Below are 22,937 nucleotides of genomic sequence, written 5' to 3'. Positions count from 1 at the left end.
TGGGTGCAGATGTGCTGAAGTCATTCAAAGCTGTGGCCTCTACACTTCCTGTTCATTTTTCAATCCTAAAGATGAAAACATTGTTGAAATCTTTGATCTCCAATGTATATATGGCGTTGTGTTAAGGTAAAAAATTATGTTCCCTTACAATTACAATACATCATCTGTCTACTTAACAACACAGTGTATAGCTACCTCTGTTCCGCTATGTAGCAGCTTGTGGCAGAACTCAAATGTAATGTAATGTAATGAAGTATGAGGCAGACGCTGTCACGGTCAGAAGAATGACATTTGTGTATAGGCTCTCCCATGACCTGCCGTTCCACCACTTATCCACCGAGTTGCCACAAAACACAGTGACATGATCACATACAGAACTAACATATACACACAAACTTAAAACAGCAATGACATGATTATGCCTCAGGAATGTTTCTAATCTGTCTAAGCTCTCTTACCATACACAGAGTGACACTGGGAGAAGAAGAGTGGGTCCTTAGTCAGTAACAGCAGACAGCTATAGGCTGACCACAGCAGCACCTCATTATTACTGCTGGCCAGACGGTCAAACAGAAACTCTATTATGGAGGAGAGAGATGGAGAGGAAAAGAAAGTTATGTGAGGGGCTAAAAAAAAAAAAAAAAGTTAAGAAAGAACAGGAAACAACTTTGCGACACTTTAATAATCTTCTGTAAAATCACCGTACCACTTCCAAATCAGGGTCTAATGTTTCCATGTAAATTGAGCCTATGATAAACAACATCCCCATTATAAAATTCTGGGGCAAACACAAATAGAATCCTTCTGTGCTCAAGATCTTGGTATGAGAACAGAGACAGCAACAAAGACAAAGAAGAAGAAATGTGAGACAGCAAGAGAAATAACAAACACTTAAGACAAAGAAACAAAGAAAGACATTATTTGTAGAAGGCAAATCAGAGAGGGCAACAGCTTGTATACGTAGCAAGCATATCCAGGCCACTGTGTTTGTGTCCACATGAGCATATCACCAGGTAGGTCAGCCTCGATGAAAGGAGCACTGCACTGACTGGTAGAATGAACCAGGATTGATGCGATGCACCTTGCACTGGTCGCCTGCAACGTCTCATCACCACTCATCAGCAACTGGAAAACACATATTATGGTTTTTATTAGAATCCACATAATATTCAAATAGTGTGCATAGCTTCCACTGTTTACAGAATTATCTTCTTCAACACCCTCAGGCTGCTGATGACATAAGACAAAAAGCAATATTTTACCAACTGTCTGGCTCTCATCTTCAGTACACTGTCAGTTCTCCAAGCTTATGTAATATTGGTTTATGAATATGTCAAAGGCTGTCAAATATCAGTACCATGACCCAGCACGTATAGTATAGAGAGAGAGAGAGAGAGAGAGAGAGAGCGAGAGAGAGAGAGAGAGAGAAAGGGAGAGAAACAGAGAGAGACAGAGACAGAGAGACACTTGGAAATATTGGAATGAGCCTGTTGTTTTGTTTGTAATTATGTCAGATTTGTATGATTTACAATGTTGGTAAACTTTTTAAGAAATCTCTAGGCCACGAAGAAACAGTTAATTGTGCTTTTATGCCCATGCCAGCCCAGCATTGGGTGAGTAAAAAATATCAGTAATATAAGTAAAGTAATTATGTAACATTACTGATCCATTTTGTCTTCCCAAGTGAGGGTAATGTGATCTTCCATTAGATACCCCATTAATACCCCTTTCAAAAAATTGAGGGCTCAATCAGGGTTGACCCAGGTTAGATTTTGTGTTAGAAAGATTTAACTGGCTGGCCTTCAGGAGTCAGGTTGGGAGGTGGGTCGGACACAGGTCAGACAAGGGTTCATTTCAATTTGTATTGCACACTACCAGGGCCACTAATAGCCAGGACAGGACAATTTATGTCATTAGTTGCAAAGGGCACCACACAGTGATGATGCAGTAGTCCCTCACAGTCATAAAACTGAGCAGGAATGCTTTCAGCTACATTGGAGGTGAGGTGAACGACTGCCGATTTGAACCACATGGATATGTAGCCAGACTTCAAGGTGCAGGAATCTTGTCACAATCATTGAAGAGGAAGTCATTAAGCAGCAGATGACCGGGGAGGTGAGGGACAACATACTGTTACTTTAACAAACAAATAACAAAGCTGCTGAACGAGAGAGGTGTCTGCCATACACAGATACAGCTCACTGACAAATTGTGGACACTGAACACCAAAGTTCATGATGAATTGGGCAAGTGGACAGGCATTAAAGCGATCTGTGCAAAAGCTTGGACACACTGATCCGGTGTTCAGCTCCCATCCAGTGGACAGGCAGGTGAAGAAACCCCATTGCCAGCAGAAATGACAGAATTACATGCAGTCTGTGATATGACAAATTCTTTTCATCAATCATAACTGTTACATAGAATTGCATTTTTTTCACACATTTAATCTTGATGCTGGTTTAACAGCCACAGTAACCTACAAATAAATAGTAAATTCTACTCTGTGCTTAAAACCAGGTTAAGAAAGCCACTGCATGTGTATATGACAACACTGACTCATGTTTGTGTTTGTGTGACATACTGCAGAATTTAACCTTCTGAACCCATCCAGTCTGCTGATGGTTGTGTTTGGATTTTGATGTTGAAATGTCACGTTTGAAATGAAGTGATCATAATACTACAGGCCAAACCAGTTCAGCATTCTTTTATGTTGAAGTTAACCGTGTTCTAAGTGTGTACAATGAGAAATTCAAGAGAAAAACACTGGTTCTGGTGGTGAACAGTCGGACTGGTGTGTGTGACAACCTCAGCTGTCTACTGAATAGTATGTAATTGTTATGCACTGCTCCAGGGTTGTAACCCAGTCAAGTCATGGTTTAAATTTACAAAAGAATGGCTGAATAAAGATTAGGTAACCCTAGTCTGACCCAGGTCCTTGTGCATGTGAGAGAAGTATAAGGTACAGTGAGTGCACAGTACAAGTGACCCCAGGGATGAATAACTTGTATTTGTATTTTAGGGTGTGCTGATAGAAATAATGGCGGGGGCCTTTGACAGTAGGTAACACAGAGGCAAGAAGAGCAGACTAGTAGCCTGAAAGTTGCCGATTAAAATCCCCGTCTAGATGACACAAAACTCTGGTCAAACGACAGCTGGCAACCAGAGGGTCTGACGATCGGTGCAAGCCCCTGCTCTGTGCCTCAGGCCTCTTCATCTTGTGGCTGTGTGTTTGTGTATGGGATGTTTGGATGGGTCAAATGTAGAAGACTAATAACCCCTGATCCCTTGATCCATTTTTGTCACTGTTCGGAGGGAAGGGCGGAGGATACTTAGAGGGAGATAGCAGGCCAACAGTGGATTACACATAGAAGTGGTGTACGTCATCTGAAAGCTGGAACCTGGAGATTAATAAAGATGCAGCTCATCACTGTGTGTCAAGTTCTGCTAGTCCTAAATCTGTTATACACATTGTGTTTTGTTAGGTGCCTATTCAGTGTTGAAATTTTAGAGTGTATACAAGCTTAGAATATTATGACTGAAGTATATGATGGCCATTTTCAGCTTTCCAGTCATACCCAGCTGATGCAGTTACAAGATTGTTTCTGGACCCCAGTATGAAGAAATATTATCACTATTACAGTATTACAGTAAGTATTATAAAACCATACTCCGTTTTAGAATAGGCAAAAATTACCCATAGGTACTGTCTGAGAAAAACCGTGCTTGAGACAAACTGCATGGGATTATCACAGAGTGGGCAAGTCTTTACAGACAGATTTTATGTGTAGACTTGTGAGTATCCATAGAACGCATTTTCATTCAGATATCTTTAGGTCAAGGGACCGCTTTGAGACAGTTTTTGGTAACAATGGAGGCCTTAGGTCGTCTATGTTTCATATCATACCTATATATTCACCATAGGTTCACAATGGAGCCTGTTACATCCTCTGAAAGAAAGTGACGTCAACTAAGATCGCCGGCGCTCACAAACTGAAAGGTTGGGTAAACTTCCTTCAACATAATTTTGTGCTCCGGGAGACACTCTGCAGCTGACTGCTCTGCTTTAGAGCTCTGGTTGTTTTTGAGAAGGGGGGGTGGGGTGGGCAGTGCAGTGAGTGAATTTGGAGGTGGGCTGTTTGCTGCCCACCCAATCAGAAGATAGAAATGGTACTGCTTTTTTCTGTAATATTTTTCCATTGGCTGACCTTTTTTTTTTTTTTATTGGATGGCCATAGCCACTGTCTGCTTTGCTTAACAATTTACCATGTGGAAAATCTAAGAAGTTAATTATCTTATTGGCTAGGGAATCTGCAGGATTGTTTTTTGTTTATGTTTAGTTTTAGTGTAGCATTGTGACTGTTGTTTGTCTTTGAAACTGCAACAACACTTGAGTGATTTTTTGTCTTTTTTATTATTTATAAATTATTATTATTATTATTATTATTATATAGTTTTTGACTGCCAAGTCCAATAAGATAAATGTGTTTTTGGAGATGATTTAGATTTGGGTGATTATTTAGTAAAAAGTTAGATTTTATAACTCACAATGGCGATCTAGAAATGACCAACGTCATGAGCTGTGCTGTAATGTGAGTCATAACTGAGAAAACTAAATAGATATAATCTACACATTGATTTCCCAGACATGAAGCACAAATATTTGTCCAGGGTAAACCCTCCATACAAAGGCACATTAATCCAGGATCAGAACTTCTTGTTATGATTATCATCAGTGATAGAATGTGGGTCTTGGGGGTGGGAGCAGGATGTTTGGACAGAGACCTTTTTCAGCATGAGAGGCAGAGGGCATTGGTCAGGGGACTGTTGCTCTTGGTTTTGGCTGAGGTTCTGACTGTTGTTGGTGGGGATGTTCTGGTTCTCATGGCACATGACCTGATCGCCGGGGCTGTTCATCAGAACTGACACTGCTTCTCCCAGCTGCACCAGCAACCACAGCAGGCCTAACAGATTAAAGAAAAGGTATGAATACTGAATACAATGCTCAACATTCTGCAAACTAAACATGTAAACAAATCCTAACAAGATTTTGGACTAGACATGCGGATAGATACATTCAAAATGACATTGCACTTATTTTATTATCATGAAAATTTCTGAAACTGAAGGAAAACAATTATGTTCTTGTTTAATTCCTCCCAGTTACTGTTCTCACTGAGGCTGGTGAGGGTAAGCTTATTAAGATTAAATCAATTCAAAATTACAGAAACAACAAAAGCTCAACTGCAGCTAATTTAAAAGCTGGAGTAAACCAACTTTGCAAGCCCACAGTGCAAGCCATAAAAATAACTTCACACTACCAGAGGATAATAAGTCTGTTTCCTTTTCAATAACTCCAATCTGGTTATGACCCGGTGCACATGCTGGTGAGTTTATTATCCTATAACCCCAAATTCTTAAAGGATAGCAACACCCTTTCACACCTTTTTCTCCATCAAGTCTCACCCTGAGGGAGATTCTAGGGCTGTAGGAAAACGTATTTTTTTTGGCATTCGAAGCTTCTACTTTTGGATTTGGACGTTCAATTGTTGGGTAGGTATTCGGTTTTCGATTTTAGGATTAGGATATTTACTATTTTGAAAACTTTGGAATAACAGAGTGATTTAAAAAATAAAGCCTTTTATTAAAATGGAGACATGTTGTAGCACATTGTTTCCATTTCAGCTAAGTGTGAAAGTCTTTACTGCTTTTTTCATGAGCAGTGAGGGAGCTGCAGCAAAGACTCAGCAGTCCGCTAACTATTGCTCTCTCTCCCAATATTAGCTTCTCTGTTTCCACAATGCTGGGCTTAAAAAAGGTACATGCAGACAATGCAGAAATAATGCATGAACAGTGGGCTTATTAAAACAGTCTAAAGACTGAACTACTGCAGCACTGTGCCGTCCATCTGAACTGAGAACGGAGAAATGTCGTAGTAGAGTAATAACTGAGCAATCTGATAGAGGTGTCTATGGTTGTACTGTAGCAGCCTGGCATTGTTTTTAGGTGATTTAGTGAAGATAAATACAGTGAAGGTAAACACTGTGTAAGGCCACGCGTAATGCCACTGTGCTCTGGCGTGCTGGCAGCTGTAGCCTAAAATACTGTGTTTAAACAGAATGAACAGACGTGAAAAAAACATTCAAATGTTGATTTATAATTCTGGATTCTGGATCATCACTGAAAAAGATGATAGTGGACGTGTTAATTTATTCCATTTAAAAAGAAACAACAAAAAAACAAACAGCTCTATTTCATTATTAATGAACCCTGCCAAGTAGTGGAGACCTCTTATGATGAGTCAGTGGTTGATGATTTGTATAAAAAAACTGCAGGAAACAACATCCTTCCACCCACGTTATAATGTATTTTTACTCCTCTTTTAGGTCACCCTATCAGTCCTCATCCTAATTCTCTCGCAGGAACAACAAATTAATTTTAGCCAGTCTCTTGCGCTCTTATCAGACTAGTTGCTGTTGTGCTCATCTTAAATTTTCATCCATTTTAATAACATCCTCCTCTTATATTGGCTGGATAGTTGTATTTTTCATGCTTGCCTAAGATAAGCATGCTGTACTGATCTCAACAACCTCAAACCTTTAGAAGATAGCAATGGAATCTCATTTAGTCCATCTAGTGCTTCATACATCTAAATGAGGCCAATCATTTTTCATCCAGGAAGCTAATGATGCTCTCAAGTATACTTTCAAACAGTAATTTTGAAAAAAGTACGTTTCCACAAAGTAAAAAAGCAGGCTTGAAAGTTACAAAACACATTCTACACACACACATTATCATGAAAACGTTCAGTTCAAGAAGAATATTTTAATGTAAAATATATCCTGGCTTTGCTCCTGACAGCTGAGAAAAATAAGTGACAGGTGCTTTTCTCACCAACGCAGTTTTTGATGAGTTGGGGGGAGCTGGCATTGGCCAAGGTCTGCAGCAACAGGGTACACACTCTGTCCCTGATGGCAGTGGGCAAGGACTGGGCTGCTGAGCCCCCAGCTGTTCCAAATATTCTGAGCCACACATATAGGGCCGAAGCTTTCAGTGCTTCATCTGGGTAAAACAAGGCTGAACACAGGTGCTCCAGCAAGGGCACTGTTGGACAAAGATGGGAGACAATAATAATGAAGGTAAACACATAAACAGAGGGATTAGACAAAATAAATAAAGAGGATACCTACATGATGATGTGGGGAAACTGGGGCAAAGCAGATAAACAAATAAATATCTTACATACAAATACAACAAATCAAGTTAAGTGTGTTTAATCTAGTGTCTCGCCATATCTTAAAATAAGGGGGTACCAGACAAAGATTCACCTCAGCAACCACTCAGTAAATGGTTGAGCTAACAGTGGAGGGAAAGTTGCCATGAAGATGAAAGGATTGAAGAAAGGCTATTGAGGAGAGAGCATAGTAATATGTCAGGCGGAAGAGAGAGTGAGAAAGGGAGATTAAAAGATATGTGGGGGTAAAATGGTAGCCTCTTCTCTGAGGCACAGTAGACAGGAGGTAGAGACTCACAGGTTAGTGACAGAGAGAGCATGATTCAGAATCACAAGAAGGGAAAAAGAGAAACACAGAGGATAAAGAGACACAAAAGAGAATGTTGAGAAGAGAGAGGTAGAGATAGAAAGGCTGCGTTAGAGAAAGAGAGAATGCCAGAGGGTGAAAAAGTACAAGATAGATGCAGGGAAGGAGACCCATCAACAGATTGAGGCATGAAAAAAAGAGGGGAACAGAGAGAGAGGACAAAAGTAAGACATTAGTTCGACTCAAACCTGCGGCTGATGCCTTGAGGACCTTTAGCCTCTTTCCTGCACCTCCCCCCCACACACACACACACACGCACACGCCATTTCCTGTTTATCCTATTTAATAAAGTCTTGAAAAACTGCCAAAATTAAAAAAAAAAGAAAAAAAGAAAATACACCTGTTAAACCGCCAGGTTAAATTAACAGGTTGACTAAGTCATTTACATGGTTCACAAAGATACAAAAATATAAACGAAAGTAGCTTTGTAAATGTTATTTTCCATAGAATAATGTAACCGACCTTAATGCAAGTTCTGTTACTTGCATAATTAATTATATATATATATATATATATATATATATATATTATTGCTTTTTCATCTATACATGAACAAATTAATGATTTAATAAAACTTGAAGAGCACTAAAATGACTGTGATATATCGTCAATCATGTGTATAACTAATTTTATATATATATAAAAAAAAGATCAAGCATATACTATAAATCATATAGGGAATGAAGACAATGGGCGTGTGTACTGAAAGAATGACAGTGGGCCATACAACATCCAAACAAACTTTCTTTCTTTAGGCCTCCAACAACGTGCTCCAATTGTATTCAAGGATGAATATACTGGCAGAATGGGAAAAACTTCGAGCGTTTACATTACTGATGTGGATATAATCAAATTACTAGAGTGCAAAAAGTAAGAAGACTAAGAGTAGACATGATAGAAGGTCAGACAAAGACCAAGAGAGATAGAGTTGCTAGAGAGAGGAAAGAGAAACTAATAAGTATAAAAGAGCGTCTTTGAGAACAGAGGAACAAACAGTGTATCAGCGCAGGGAAGCGCTGGAGGTGGAGGGAGAAGGAGGAACATTGTAGAAGAGAGAGAGAGAAAAAGATGACAGAGTAGGAGATTCAAGTCCAAACCCAGCTGCTCTGTGAAGCAGATCAAAACCCATGTGAGGCAGGAGAGGCTCCCAGACATGTTTGATTAAACCAAAATATATGAGGCGGCCGAGATGAGAGCCAGGCATAAAGAGAGGAGAGAGTGCAGACTGGAGATGGGGAGGAGGGAGATAAGACCTTCACAACTAGAGGAGGGAAAGAACACAATTTAGGGTAAAAGGATGGGCGGAAAATAAAAGCTTACTGTTGTTGGACACATTTTGACGCATCCATACAAACAGAGAGACAGGCACAGAAAGAACTGAAACAAAAACGATGAAATGTTTTTCTTTTGCTTTCTTTAACAAAGAACACCGAAGGCTCATTCCTGTTTGCCTTGCTTACCGTTTTGCTGCCCCACTGTGACGCTGTGAGCTACCACTCTCTCTTCCTCTGATCTGCTTTCTACAGTATTTTACAACATTTGTTTGGCCCACCCAAATAGCGAACCCCCACCCCTCCAGCTGAACATAATTCTCTTCTTTTTCAAATGTCTGCATAGAAACAGAAATGAAAGTGCAGAACAATCTGCTAAAATGGTGCATTCAAATGTTAATTTTGGCAGCTGTTTTAGATTTGGTCTTAATCTTCAGATGAAAATGCTTATTAGTTTTAATCCCATTTTACTTTTACTCAAAACTCCTTCCAATACCATGGCAAAAATAAACTATAGTTGTAGTTTACATCCATGTCCGTGCAGACTCCCGGGGTTCCTGAGATATTTTGTTAACAAAAAAAGGGAAGGACAGATGGACACACAATGCCTCCGGACACGGCTGTCTCCAGCACAGAGGAATAAAAAGAGTCCTAGGCACACAAAATTAGGATCATTCTTTTTCTACACATAGTGCTGGTACCGAAAACCTTTGGTTGAGGACCAGTTTATTTTCTTCTGAAAATCTGATTTTAGATCTGTTTTCTTCTTATAACATTGGTACTCTTGATACTATCAAATGTATAATTCACAAAGATTGTATCAATACTTTCGACAACTGTAGTCCTTTCCCTCCCTTATCTACCTTGTTATCTTTAGCTGCCTACCTCTTACCTCATCTCATTAATACTTCATCTTCCCTCCCTGCTCCCTCATTTAATCAGTCTCCCCCCTTACCTTAGGAACTAAGGGAGTAAGAAACTAGAAATGCAGAAACGAGAAGGAGGGAGGGGGGAAGAGAGAGAGTTGGAATAAAGGACAGATTCAGGCAGAGAAAAGCAAAGGAGTGAAAAAACAGAGGGGTTAATCAGTTTGATGGACAGGCAGACAACGAGTCAGAGAGAGCGAAATGTGCTAGGTGCTCTGGGCTCATGTTGTCACTGTCGTGCTGTTGTCATTAGTCCAAACAGCCCCACAGAGACTTGTTGAGTGACAGGCCACAGTCAGGCACACACAGTCAATAGTGGCAGCCCACATCTTGCATCAGCATCGCATCAACCCGCCACTACCTTTGGCTATTCAGGGAAGCTTGTAAAGCTCATGAAAATACATGAAGGTGGACCACGTAGCATAGTCAAATAACCATGCTGCCTGCCTATTTGGCACAAGGCTCACATTCACTCCTGCCAGTAAAAGCAAGCAATCAGGCATGACACAAACACACACACGCACCCTTGAAGTTAATTAACAGTGCCCATTAAACAGAGTGGGGTAATGGTTCAGTAAGGAGACACACATCACACAGGTGGTTGTAGCAGAGATTAAATCAGAGCAGTTAGGGCAGTCGTGTGGGAGGGTCTGGTGCATTATCATTCTACCTCACTACACTGCAGAATTGTACTTACGTATATTCAGATAATGATATACCCACATAGATACCTTTATAAAATTCCATTGCTAGGCAACAGCCTGATAACCTGACTCGTCAGATGGTTTGTTTAATAGAACCATCTGAGAAGGTGAGAAACTGACTGGGCAGGGCAGGCACTTTCAAACATACCTAGCAGGTGTCTGGGTGAACCATCAGTCAATCAAACTCTTGCCGAAAAAAAGAGAGAAAACATCTTTTACATCAAGAAAAAGCCTTCTGTGTTGTTCACTTCTCTCAATAAAGAAACGCTCTCTGTGTATGTTCTGATAAATGTGATGCTATTCCAGCATCTAAGCTAACCTCTCTGGGAGCCACCATTGTTGTTTTGAACGAGCGGTCCACTCTGTTGTACGTGAATTGGAAGCTATTTCTGATGACATCTTACATTATGTAAACACTGGACACTGCACCGGCATAAATATCCCACAATGCAATGCCCAAGGCAGCTTTGTAACATGATGAACTCTTCAATTTACATTTCTAGAAATTAAAAAACTGGTATTTTCTTCACCTGCGACCGTTGCTTACCTTTTCCAGTAATTTAGGTGATGCCAGTAGAGCTAAGGTTGTCACGGACTACAATGGCTACGTGGCTACACTCTGACCAGCAAGGAGGTTCTCCGGAAGTGATAGGGTAATTACAGCGACCAAAATAATACATACTGTTTATTTACATTGTTGAACAATGTTCTACGTATAGAGTAGTGCATAGTATGCAGCTTTAGACACATTAAGAATGTTCGTAACTGAAATGGTCTACATGGGGGATTTGAGGGGAAAGGTTTCATTAACATGGATCAGCATTCCTCCCATAATTGTACAGCCCCCGGGACCCAGGTCTTTCAAATCTTTTTAATACCAAAAATAGTGTTTGCCCTATACTCATTTTGCATTGGCACACCGCCATAAACTGCAGCGGCACACCACTGATGTCAAATCATGTCTGTAATAACAGCAGGTCAGTCAAGTGTCTGATTTCTAAAAGTCAGTTGAACAGGTCAAGTGAAGATAATGTTGTTGGTACCGGTTACAAACAGACTCAGTAGTTAAAGCACTAACGTGCTGACAGGGATTTGGAAGAAGGAAATAACAGGAGGAACAAGCCAACAAACCAGCTTTAAAAATGACATTTTCTTTTAAAACACGCTACATTTGATAATCCCTATTTGCCAGACCAAAGCAGTCAACCTCAGGGAAACACTTGTGCATTTGTAACTTGTGTAGCTTTTTTTCATTAAGAGCTGGCATAGGATTTGCAATGCAGATAGAATTTTATGTATGGACACTGCACGGTTATCTCAATGCAGCTGGAGTGTACAGTAATTGAAAAGGTCATAGCAGCAGAGATTGAATTGAGAAAGTAGAGGGGAAGGGATATAAAAAATACAGTTTTGTGACTTTTTCGCACTTCTCAGAAGCAGAAAGAGTGGAACAGCATGGGGGAAGACTGGACACAGAACAACTATTTATATGCATTAAGGATGTAATTGAAAAGGTCAAAATAGGCTGTCGTGATTGAATTGTGGATATCCCTGTGCAGCGAGAACAAGGGATGAAATGAAAATTAAATATTCTTTCATATCCTTCTCTTCCATTCAAAGTAAAATGTAATATTTCTAATGTATTTCTGGATCCCAGCTCTCGAGGTAAATTGCCCCGGTGTCACATTATTTTTCTATCCAATTTCTTTAGATGGCACAGTGAAGAAGTCTAACAGCATGATGAGCCATCTGAGATCTGACCTGATCTGAAATCATTTCCATTTTTAAAAACTTTGTTTTATGGATTCTCTGTTGTCCCGCAAAACAATATGCAACTCTCTAGATGTCAATAGTTACTTATTAGTTCTCAAATAAGTACATCACATCACTACATCACCCTTTTGCCCACTATCAAGAAACTTAACTAGACAGAATGCTATAAAGTGCTGACAACATCTCCATGTACAATAGTTGTTTATCACCTGTCCTCTAACAAAGAAATGAGATGCGTTTCCACTATGGTCGACTACCCAAAATGAAATGGGTCTATCTCACTTAAATGCCCCTATTTGGCATGTGAGTCGCTCGAGCGGCAGTTTGAGCAGCCGTTTGTTGGCCCTGTGGGAGAGCAGGATGGATTCTGACATGCGGTCTTTTGCTGCATGCTCCCTCTTACTTACACTTACACACACACACACAGTTTTTGATACGTCATCTCCGGAGTCTCGCAAACCCTGTAGAAACACTGCGAGTAAATGACCATTTGAGAGGGCGTGGACTGAAACTTTTAGAGGAGCCACATTTTACTCCTAATGGAAACGCACCTATGATTTATACCTTCTGCATGTCCGCAAGGGTCCAGTTCAGTCCGCATCATGTAAATGTCGTCTTCCACTCATGTCTGTGAGGGTCAGGCTAGACTGTTAACACAGTAAGCACACCTACTGCACATGCTCCAGTTGTTCTGACACCCCGGTCCAGTTGGTGGCATATGAACAAGTATACAACTCTAGCCGGTTTGCCAAAAAGAGGGAGAAGGAGAATAGAAAAAGACAGGAAATATAGATGTGGATGAAAACAGGAAAGGCAGAACTAAAGTTTTAAAGACAATTAGATAAGTGAGACAGAGAGAGTGTAAAAGGAGGAATTCCACCCTCTTAAAGGGAATAAAAAGACCACGACACCAACTGGAACAGAGTTTTGAGTGTGGACTATGAAATGCACATGCGCCGATACGGTCAGAGATACTCAATAAGAAGTGTAATGAATGAAACCACGTTGGTTGCTAAACCTGTAAAGTACTGTATGTCTGAGCTTTTATATTTCAAAACCGCAGCTTTTGGGACATCTATATTGATATGGACTGTTAGTGCTAGTTATGACCATAAGTAAATTACAATACACATGAAAACACACGGCTGTTTGTACATCAGTGCCTGTATAACTTTGTGATGTGACTGGGCGTCTGTTGCAGTGTCTCACCATACTGAGTCACCAAACTATGGGCCACACTGGGGACTGCTTCCACTAGGTTCCCCAAGAAGTTGAAGGTGGGCATGAAACCCTTCATGCTGGGGTGGTCACCCAGCTGGACAGGAAATGCACAAAATAAAAATCAACAACAATGTAAAGATCCAAAGCATATGCAGTGCTGTGAAAAAGAGAGATTTCTTCTGTTCTTGCTTTTTTTGTTACACTTACATGTTTCAAACAAATTTTAATATCAGATAAAGATAACCTCAGTAAATACAAAATGCATTTTTTAAACGATGATTTCATTTATTAAGGGAAAAAAGCTAACCAAACCAACCTGGCCCTATGTAAAAAAGTAATTGCCCCCTAAACCTTGTAATTTGTTGTGCCACCTTTGGCTGAGATCAAGCATTTGTGATAACCGAGTCTTTCACATCGCTGTGGAAGAATTTTTGCCCACACTTTGGTTTTCGAGCATGAAAACAAAAGTGAAACTTTTTGAAAGCTGTGCATCCCGTTACATCTGGCGTACAACTAACACAGCATTTTAGAAAAAGATCATTATACCAACAGTCAAACATAATGGGGGTGGTGTAATGGTCTGGGGCTGCATGGCTGCATCAGGACCAGGGGTCTGTTTCACAAAGCAGGTTTAGTGAAAACTCTGAGTCTGTTAACCCTGAAATGAGGGAAACTCTGAGTTTTCCGTTTCACAAAGGGAGGTAACTCAAACCAGAGACAGAGGGGTAACTCTAGCCTGTTTCACAAAGAGAGGTAACTTAACCTCTCGGTCAGTTACCATGGTAACATGCTCTCTGAACATAACCTGGTCGGGACCAGGTTTTTCTCAGAAAACCTTGAGTTTCTCTCTGTCTCCGCCCTCTTTCAGCCACACAGGGTGTTTGATTTCCTCATTCATTCAGTACTCCTATAGGTCGAAACAACAGCCTTCTGATCCAGAATATCACCTGTAATGCGAGGGGTGCATTTCACGACAGGGGTGCTGAATACGGCACAACTACAGTACCGCTGGAAATGCAAGGACGTCCATCCGCGGATGATTTATATATATATATATATATATATATAGGTATATATATATTCTCCTATAGGTCGCAATATCCCAGCAGATATTGTGTGTTGCGCTCAAAATGAGGCGTCACCATGAGATTGATGTTTCATCTTAAGCTGCTGCCAAGTGCGCTTCTCCCCTGTGGGAATGCACCTAAATGAAATAAATTAATAGGCTACCACTCAAGCAGTTCCCCCTGTGATATTACTGTGATTGCAACAGGACTACATTTAAACTTACGCATTGACCCGAGCAGCAATGTTCTCCCGCGCCGTCTCCCTCTCTTTTGCTGCTGCAGCGGTGTTACACTTTCGGCGGTTAGACTCAGGGTTCAGGGTTAGACTCAGAGTTTGTTGAACCTGCTTTGTGTAACGGACCCCTGGACGACTTGCCGTAATTGATGGAGTCATGAATTCTGCTCTGTACCAGAAAATATTGAAGGAGAATGTCCGGCCATCAATTTGTGACCTTAAACTCAAGCACACTTAGGTTATGCAGCAGGACAATGATCCAAAGAACACCAGCAAGTCCACCTCTGAATGGCTCAAAAAACAAAACAAAAGGTTTTGTAGTGGCTTGTTCAAAATCTGGACTTAAATCTGATTGAGATGCTGCGGCAGTACCTTAAATAGTTCATGCGCGAAAACCCTCCAATGTGGTCAAACTAAAACAATTCTACCACAAGTGTGGGCCAAAATGCCTCCACAGCAATGGGAAAGACTCACAAGTTATAGCAGTTATCACAAACGCTTGATTGCAGTTGTTGCCGCCAAGGTTCGCAATACAAATGATTAGGTTTGGTGAACAATTACTTTTTCACATAGGGCCAGGTTGGTTTGGATAGCTTTAAATGAAATCATCTTTTAAAAACTGCATTTTGTATTTACTCAGGTTATCCTTATCTGATATTAACATTTGTTTTATGATCTGAAGCATGTAAGTGAAACAAAAAAGCAAGACATCTGTAAGGGGGCAAATACTTTTTCACAGCACTGTAGGTGTAGGTATCTGGCACAAGATCACCAAAATATCAGATACACTACACAGAGAGTCTATGACACTGTAAACAGAAATGAGCAAGTATTACAAAAGTGAACTATAACAAAATATAAAATAGACAATGTTGATAAGAAAAACAGTAGCGGTCAGATTTGTGTTTTATATTATGTAGGGTTTTCAGAATCACCTATTTGGAGCAGTTGTAGCAGCACAGCATGCATGAAAATATTTTGACTTTCACAACTGTATCAATAGCCCTTTCCACTCAGAGATTCCACAACAGTGCCGCAATTAAGGTAAACCACAACACCAGCTTTTTGTCAATTCACACAGAACCAAGCAAGGGCAGCGTAATGCCGCCCTAGAGTGTCATTTTACATAGCAGCTGGCATTCCAGAAGCAAAAGTGGTGTCTGCGTCTATGTTGTGGAAGCAGAATCACAACATTAACGGTCTACAGCTCTGAGACAGTGGCGGTTTACTTAGGCTACTAGGAACACTGCTTTGTTACTTTCTGACCTGCCAGTGGATTGACTACTTAACAGTGTGTCACCTTGCCGGCTCTCCCTTAGATGTCAGTTTGGGGTTTTTGTGGCTCTGTGTCCGCTGCTGGCTCAAAAGCAACAAATCTACCCCCTGTCGCGGGACGTATTAAAGGCATAACAGCACCGAAACCAAGGGTGTGTGAGGGGCTTACAACTATAAGTACTACACCACATGTATACTCCAGATCCTCATATCTATTAATCTGAGACCCACATCCCTGTAAGTCATTCTTTTTCAGAACTCAAAACCTACCTGCTTCTTTTTCCACTGCTTAAATTAAAAACAGAGGGTTCCTTAAACACATTCTCTTCAACACGTTTTAATCAGGGTCCATTCTAGCAACATAAATGAGACCTGTCTACACCTCTACCTGGTCTTATACCTCCCTGTCATCGTCAGTATGTATAGCTTTAGTATTTTCCACCTGCAGTGTAGGCTGCTGAATGACGATTTTCCACTACTGCCTCGCGCAGAGGTGACACAACAGCAGTAAGAGGGAGACAAGCCCACTATCCGTTTACTAAACAACCCTGGGAGGATATGTTGTTGATTGAACTAGTGCTGTTATATATTTTAAGAAGTCTATGTGTGTTATGTACCTGCATGTGTAGATGAGCAGATGTGTTTCTCTATATGTCTGTAAATGTGTTTGTCTCACCTGTTTGTGTATCTCATCCAAAACAAAACGATACGACATCTCACTTTGGAGCTCCAAAAGCAGCTGAACCAGCACTGACACACATAAGCACACACATACAAATGCATGCATTTACGCAGACACAAACATCAAACAACAAACATGGAGAAGCATTCATTAAATAAACATCACACTTCAGTACATTTGCCCACTTTTCTAGGAAACCCTCTCAACTATAAGAAAGACTTCAATGTATTTCTTAATTTGATAAATGTATCTTTTTAAACTTGTTGTTTCATTTAGGGCTTTGTTTAATCAATTTTATTTTATTTTTGTGAGCATCTGTGCTGACATCAGTTGTGCCTTAGGGATTATGGGACTAGCTCTGATGTCATTAAATGCTCATTACCATAAGGACAATATGTAGGTATACTTCTCAGATAAAATATGGCTCTCGTTATGTTGGCTGCTTTATAGGACTGCTTAGCTGATGGTAGAAAGGTTCTGGAAGATTTCTCCTTTGTTGTTTCTCCTTGCACACACATACATTCTGACTGAATTATTTATAAGGCTCAATGAGTTTCGAAATGTGCGTTTCACACATTTTCTGTGCAAAGAGCAAAAGCTGTGTCACCTTTTAAGCACTCTTCTAACTATTACAGCAAAGTGGTCCCTAAGGCATTTTAAGACAGCTACCATAAAATCATTCTGCCGTTTGTACATAGCAAAGCATGTTTGCATTTTGAAAGACTCACTGCAGTGGGACAAATCAGACTTCACTAAAAAAGCTTGTTTATTCAGAGGCCAACACTTAGACAAAATCTGCATATAGCAGCCTAAACTTATCATCACGTATAAAGAGAAAGGGTACTGCACAGTGAAGATGAAAATAGTATCAACAAATGAGTGTAAAATAAAAATGGTAAATTTAGAAACTGGCATGTGGAGTTAATGGAAGATCACCATAGTAACCAGCAGTGACCATTATCACAGTCACAAAGAGAACTTTTGTGTAATTGAGCTAAAGAGTGACTCATAGTTTGTGTGTGGGCACGCACTCTTTCACTGTCTGCATAACAACAACTACACTAGTGCGTGTGTACGTTTGTGTGACAGTAATCTGAGTAGGTCGTGTGGGGACACACACGCACGCGTGTGCGCGCACACACACACACACAAAGAGGCATCTCTTCACCTTGGTCAACCTTTTCCAGGGTGGCTTGGTCCTCCACAGTGTGAAGCATCCCTAGGAACAGAACAGTAATGATAAACTTACTTACTTACTTAATGTACTGGTCCTGGCAGAAAACTTTTAAACATAATACAGGGCTAGTAAAGCTTATCTCCCTGTAAGATGACTTTATATAAATCCAAGATAGACGGATGAGTGCTGCATCAATTAATTGCCCGCACAAAGATTCTCATCAGTCATTGTATCATAATAATGTAATCACTGCATTAGTATGCAGTTTAAAGCTCTGCTGATGGCTTAGTCAGCAGAGAAGGCGATCAGAAACAAAAGTAGAATATAACCCATGTCAATGGTTTTATAAAGTGCCAATTAATTACACAATCAAACTATGCAATGGCAATACAACTTCACATTTTATTTAATCTAGCTGAAAAAGGAACATTAATTTTTCAATGGGAACAAAATGTTATATTACCTAGTACTTAATGAAGGCCCAAATATCTTCCTAATTCATCAGTAAATGTAATGTATGAGTTGAATCCACTGATGGCAAGTGTGTACTTTGATTATGCCTATTACGTAAAGAAAAGATGTGAACAGCAGGTCAACTCCATCATCTATGTAAATCTATTTTTGAACATAACTTAATTGTCTGTATCTTACTGGAAAGGTACTAGATCAGATATTGTCTCAGTTGTTCGGTCTGAACTTGCAGAAAAGCAGGGATGTGATTGCAGCACTGGCAAGGCTGTGGACTCACGCAGAGGAGATTTAGTTCCAAGAAGGAAGCTCATACAAGCAAACCCAAGCCGGAAAGCTGTCTAGAATAACCAGTGAGAGTCAATATCCACTGGAGGATCTGTGCAATGCTCTCTCACACTCACTGTTGATGCTTCTTGTTAAGTGGCCTTCCAAACACATACCTACATTATGACTTATTATCAGCTTACTGTTTGCACCAACAGCGAGAGAACAGGTGAGAGATGAACATCTGCTGCTTCCTAATCATTCTGGCAAGTACCTTCTTAACATCTTAATCCCATTCTGTTTGTCCCACTATTTCTCACCCAGTAGAGAGGCAGTGAAATGTAGAGAGACTCTGTTGTCCTGTCGAAGCAGCTCTCTCAGGACCCCCGGAGACCACTTCAGCACCCCACTGATACCAGACAGGGCAAAAGACTTTCTCACTGACTGTACAGCGGAGACGGAGGGAGGGGAGAGGGAGAGATATAGGAGGGTAAATAAAGCCTGTGCATCAAGGGAAATTAGCAGGATAATGTATTTTCCATAAATACTTCATGGTCAATCCTACAAAGTACCTAAGACAGAACATGCTGGATAACACATACATCCAATTAAATATTGGCAGGATTAACATTGGTAAGAGGAAAGCTTTACAGTCAATTAAAACAAGCCCATAATATATTCCTCACCGCTATATCGTCGCTGTCGATCATTTCAATGACACAGGCCACACAGAGCTGCAGCCCACCCCCCTCTGCAGGCCCCAGGCGGCCGCTCCACTTAGGGTCATGCCTGACGTGGATCTTGTCATAAACAATATCAACGCTCGTCATTTGGTCGTTACACCTGTTGAAGCAGATAATACACACCGTGGCGTATCACATTATTTTGCAGGTCAGGCAGCTAAACAAGCTAACTGTTACTGCTCCCCGTGGCTCTGGCTGTCGCTATAGCAACACGGCTTGACTAGCTAAATGACGTGTAAAACATTAAGCTAGTAAAGCGAATTAGCAACGTGCGTCATGCTGGTCAAAAACAAACGAAAGTGGAGTTCCTTTTGTTTCAGTTTCCCAGAAAAATACCCGATAAGGCTACCTCATGAAAAACATGTATTCAATAAATTAAACTAACCAGTAAATTCTCAAAAGTTACCTTAACGGACTCAAGGCCACGCGACGACTGGAGAGTAGCGAGCGAGGCGCAATTTTTTTTACGCCCCTTCTTCGAGTCAAAACTTTATTAAACAGTATAATACTTATATTTGTACAGAAGCCAATATAATGGCAACGAATACAGGAGTACCTATTACATTTTCAACATTGTGTTATTAAAGCATTCTTCAGAAAAAATATCTTCAGTAAAAGTCATGTGAATATTAATTAAATGGTTTCAATTTAGTTTGTTGCAATCTCAGTGTCCCTCTGGCGTATTATTGAGTAAAATGTTTCAGTGTGATGTAGTCGGAAAGGTGTGTTGTGGGTAATGTAAGAAAAAGTGTAGTGTATGAGCTGCCTGAACCAGTCTATGAGGTGAACACGATCCATACTCCAGCCTAGAGTTAGTAAAAGTTAGTACAAGTGCCCTTAGTGCTCGTAACAATAAAGCCAGAGGTTATTTTGCTGCACCCGTCTCACTGTGCAGTCCTTCGGCTGTTAACCCGGACCACCAAAGGCAAGTTACCTGCCAAGTTTAGCACGATTAGCTCGCTCCCAGCTACGGTTCGGAGAAGGGGAGCTGTAAAGGTAACAAGTTTGTAAGAGAAAGTTGTGAGCAAAACTCAGTGAATAATAATAAATAAAAAAAAAGGTTAGGTAAGGGTAAAACAAGAAAATAAACAACATAACTTTCCTGAGTGTTGTTCTCCTGTAGTGACCAAGTGTTGATAACTATTCCAGGCTATTACTCCATAATTTCCAGGCAATAAGAGATTGAATAAAGGCCTTAAAGTTAGAGGGGGCACACAGTTTAACCAGTGGTGTGGTGGTAGTTGATGAGGTGGGATGAGTAGTTCACTGAGGAGGAAATGCTGCTACATTTCACTGTGGTTTACTGTAACGTATCTCAGTAAAATGCTGCTACACTGTGCTTTACTGTAACTGACTGTAACTTACTTCAGTAAGAAAGGCTGCTACACTTCACTGTGCCATACTGTCACTTAGTTCTGTAGGAAATGCTGCTACATTTTTGACACTGTTATCACTTATCGCTGCTTCTCACTTATTTAGTTTGTACTTATTTTATTTCAATCTGCTGCTAAACTGCACGCTGCCTATTGTTGTATATTGTATATACCTACGCTTAACCACAATGTCTGTTTCACTCTGTCACATTGTTTGATTTATTTTATGTTAGCTTTATTTTGATTTGATTATGTTAGCTTATTGTTACTCTGATCCTTTCCTACCTTTGTATTGAAACTGTTGCACAATAATTTCTCTCGGGATAAATAAAGCTTCTTGAATCATGAATCTTGAATCTTGAATCTTGAAAATGGGTATACTCTCCTATATATTCCACTGCAAAGGCTGTACAAACTGTATATGATCTAATTTTATAAATGTATTGTTCATGGAAATACTGTATATGCTGTATTACGCAGTTACACTTTTTATTTACCTGAATTGCCTAACAGCTTTCTATGTTCCATGTTTCTCCTCAAGAATGTGTTGCTCCATCGTTGTAAGTGTATGAAAAGTCTCTTTAAGTTCAAGGGTAGGTAGGCTGATATCTTATACTTGAGCAAGGGCATACATTACCTTCAAAATGATGTATCAGCATCCATTTATCCTCCATGGGATGTCATTGCTGAATAATACACTGTGAGAATATGGTGAGATGATCATTTAGCAGTGAAGGCCACAATTTGGTTATCGCCATGACAACAAAAGCCTCTTGGCAACTGAGTAACCATCTGATGATGGGAGTGAGGGGGCGACTATCAACCACTACCAACATGTCAATTTATATTCTCTCTCTACTTCTACTTAAGCAAAGTTCACTGCACATCAATGACAAAGTGCAGCCAGCTTCGCTCTGTCTCAGTGTGTGTTTCTGTGTGACAGAGTGCATGAGTGAGCACAAGTGTGCGCAATAGACTATAATCACTGTTTCTCAGTGCGCAGTATGTGTTGCCTTTGACAAATTGGAAGTAGAGTACTGTGTTATAGGACTGTGTGTGCAGGAAGTGTCTAAAGCCTTGTCTGGCTGCCTGAAAAGAGTAGCAGACCTCTGACAAGCAGGTGGAAAATGTTTGTTTCCAAAGTCTCCATTTGTGCTTGGACATGAGCTAAATCCATCAGTCTCAGAGCTTTATTGGCCCTTGAGAGTGATGGAAAAAAGACAGAGGGCCTTTCTCATCGCTCAGGTGGAAGTCGATGCATATCTGTCAACTTTATTTGACAACTGTTTCGAACAGACAATTCTTCGGGGGCCAGTAAGACACAGAGACGAATGGATTCAGCTTCCGTCCAAGCATAAGTAGAGAGTTAACATGCACACATCATTGCTGGGCCTTTGCTTTTCTCTCATTTGGCTTCCTGTGTATAACCCCACCACAGTCACCACACACACACACACGCACACGCACACACACACACACGCACACGCACACAGTCACATCAGTCTGACTAAATGATTGTGAAAACGATCATGTAGTAATAGATTAAAAACACTTACACACAGCAGCCATCACTGAGGGCGTTAAGCCATACCCTAAATATATCTGTATACCTTTTTCCAGTCACCAACCCACACCGTTACACCATTGCTCTGCTCACATCACCATAACATAATGTTTCCAGGGAGAATGACATTTACAGGTCATGCATTTTTTTTATAAAGGTGTGACAACTATGGCAAGCCTCTAGGGTACATATTGAACTACAGTAGACTAAGACTAATATTGCAGGACTGTTGTCGGCTTGGTGACATCAAACTGCCTCACTGTTCAGCCACAACTGAACTAAAACACTATGCAATCTCTTACTGCAAAGACTGGATATCCCAGCATGCATTTAGTCTGGAAATAAAACTGGGGCCTTAAAATCCTGGATTATTAGAAAACCCCAATAGTCTGTTGTTACTTATAGTAGACAGTATTTCCTCTTCGTTATTTATACTTAATAAAACAGTCTGGGTCCGAGAAATCAAATGAGATAAAGTAGGAAGAGGGCGGAACACAGGAGGGAAGACGCGCGCGCGTGGGTGGGGCGGGGGAGGGGGGGTGAGTCTTTCACTCGGGTGTAACGTTCAGGTGCGCCTCACCCTCAGAGGTGAA

The 22,937-nt window shown here is 40.5% G+C and overlaps 1 protein-coding gene across 1 annotated transcript in view; it reads right to left on the bottom strand.

Annotated features, from left to right (window-relative positions):
• Positions 1-19,494, bottom strand: part of mei1 (meiotic double-stranded break formation protein 1) — a gene marked incomplete at both ends in the record, with an annotated part of 65,822 nt that extends 46,328 nt beyond the window's left edge. Inside the window, 9 exons of the mRNA XM_083930759.1 lie at positions 459-578; positions 1,011-1,125; positions 4,783-4,961; positions 6,892-7,101; positions 13,482-13,587; positions 16,747-16,820; positions 17,921-17,971; positions 18,985-19,108; positions 19,351-19,494. Coding sequence (XP_083786885.1) covers positions 459-578; positions 1,011-1,125; positions 4,783-4,961; positions 6,892-7,101; positions 13,482-13,587; positions 16,747-16,820; positions 17,921-17,971; positions 18,985-19,108; positions 19,351-19,494 — 1,123 coding nt within the window. The remainder of the gene's footprint in view (positions 1-458; positions 579-1,010; positions 1,126-4,782; positions 4,962-6,891; positions 7,102-13,481; positions 13,588-16,746; positions 16,821-17,920; positions 17,972-18,984; positions 19,109-19,350) is intronic.
• Positions 19,495-22,937: the final 3,443 nt, after the last annotated feature.

This window comes from Echiichthys vipera (assembly GCF_963691815.1).
Source record: "Echiichthys vipera genome assembly, chromosome: 17".
Taxonomy (NCBI): domain Eukaryota; kingdom Metazoa; phylum Chordata; class Actinopteri; order Perciformes; family Trachinidae; genus Echiichthys; species Echiichthys vipera.
The sequence above is the reverse complement of the archived record's forward strand: the minus strand, read 5'-3'. Positions and strand labels throughout refer to the sequence as shown.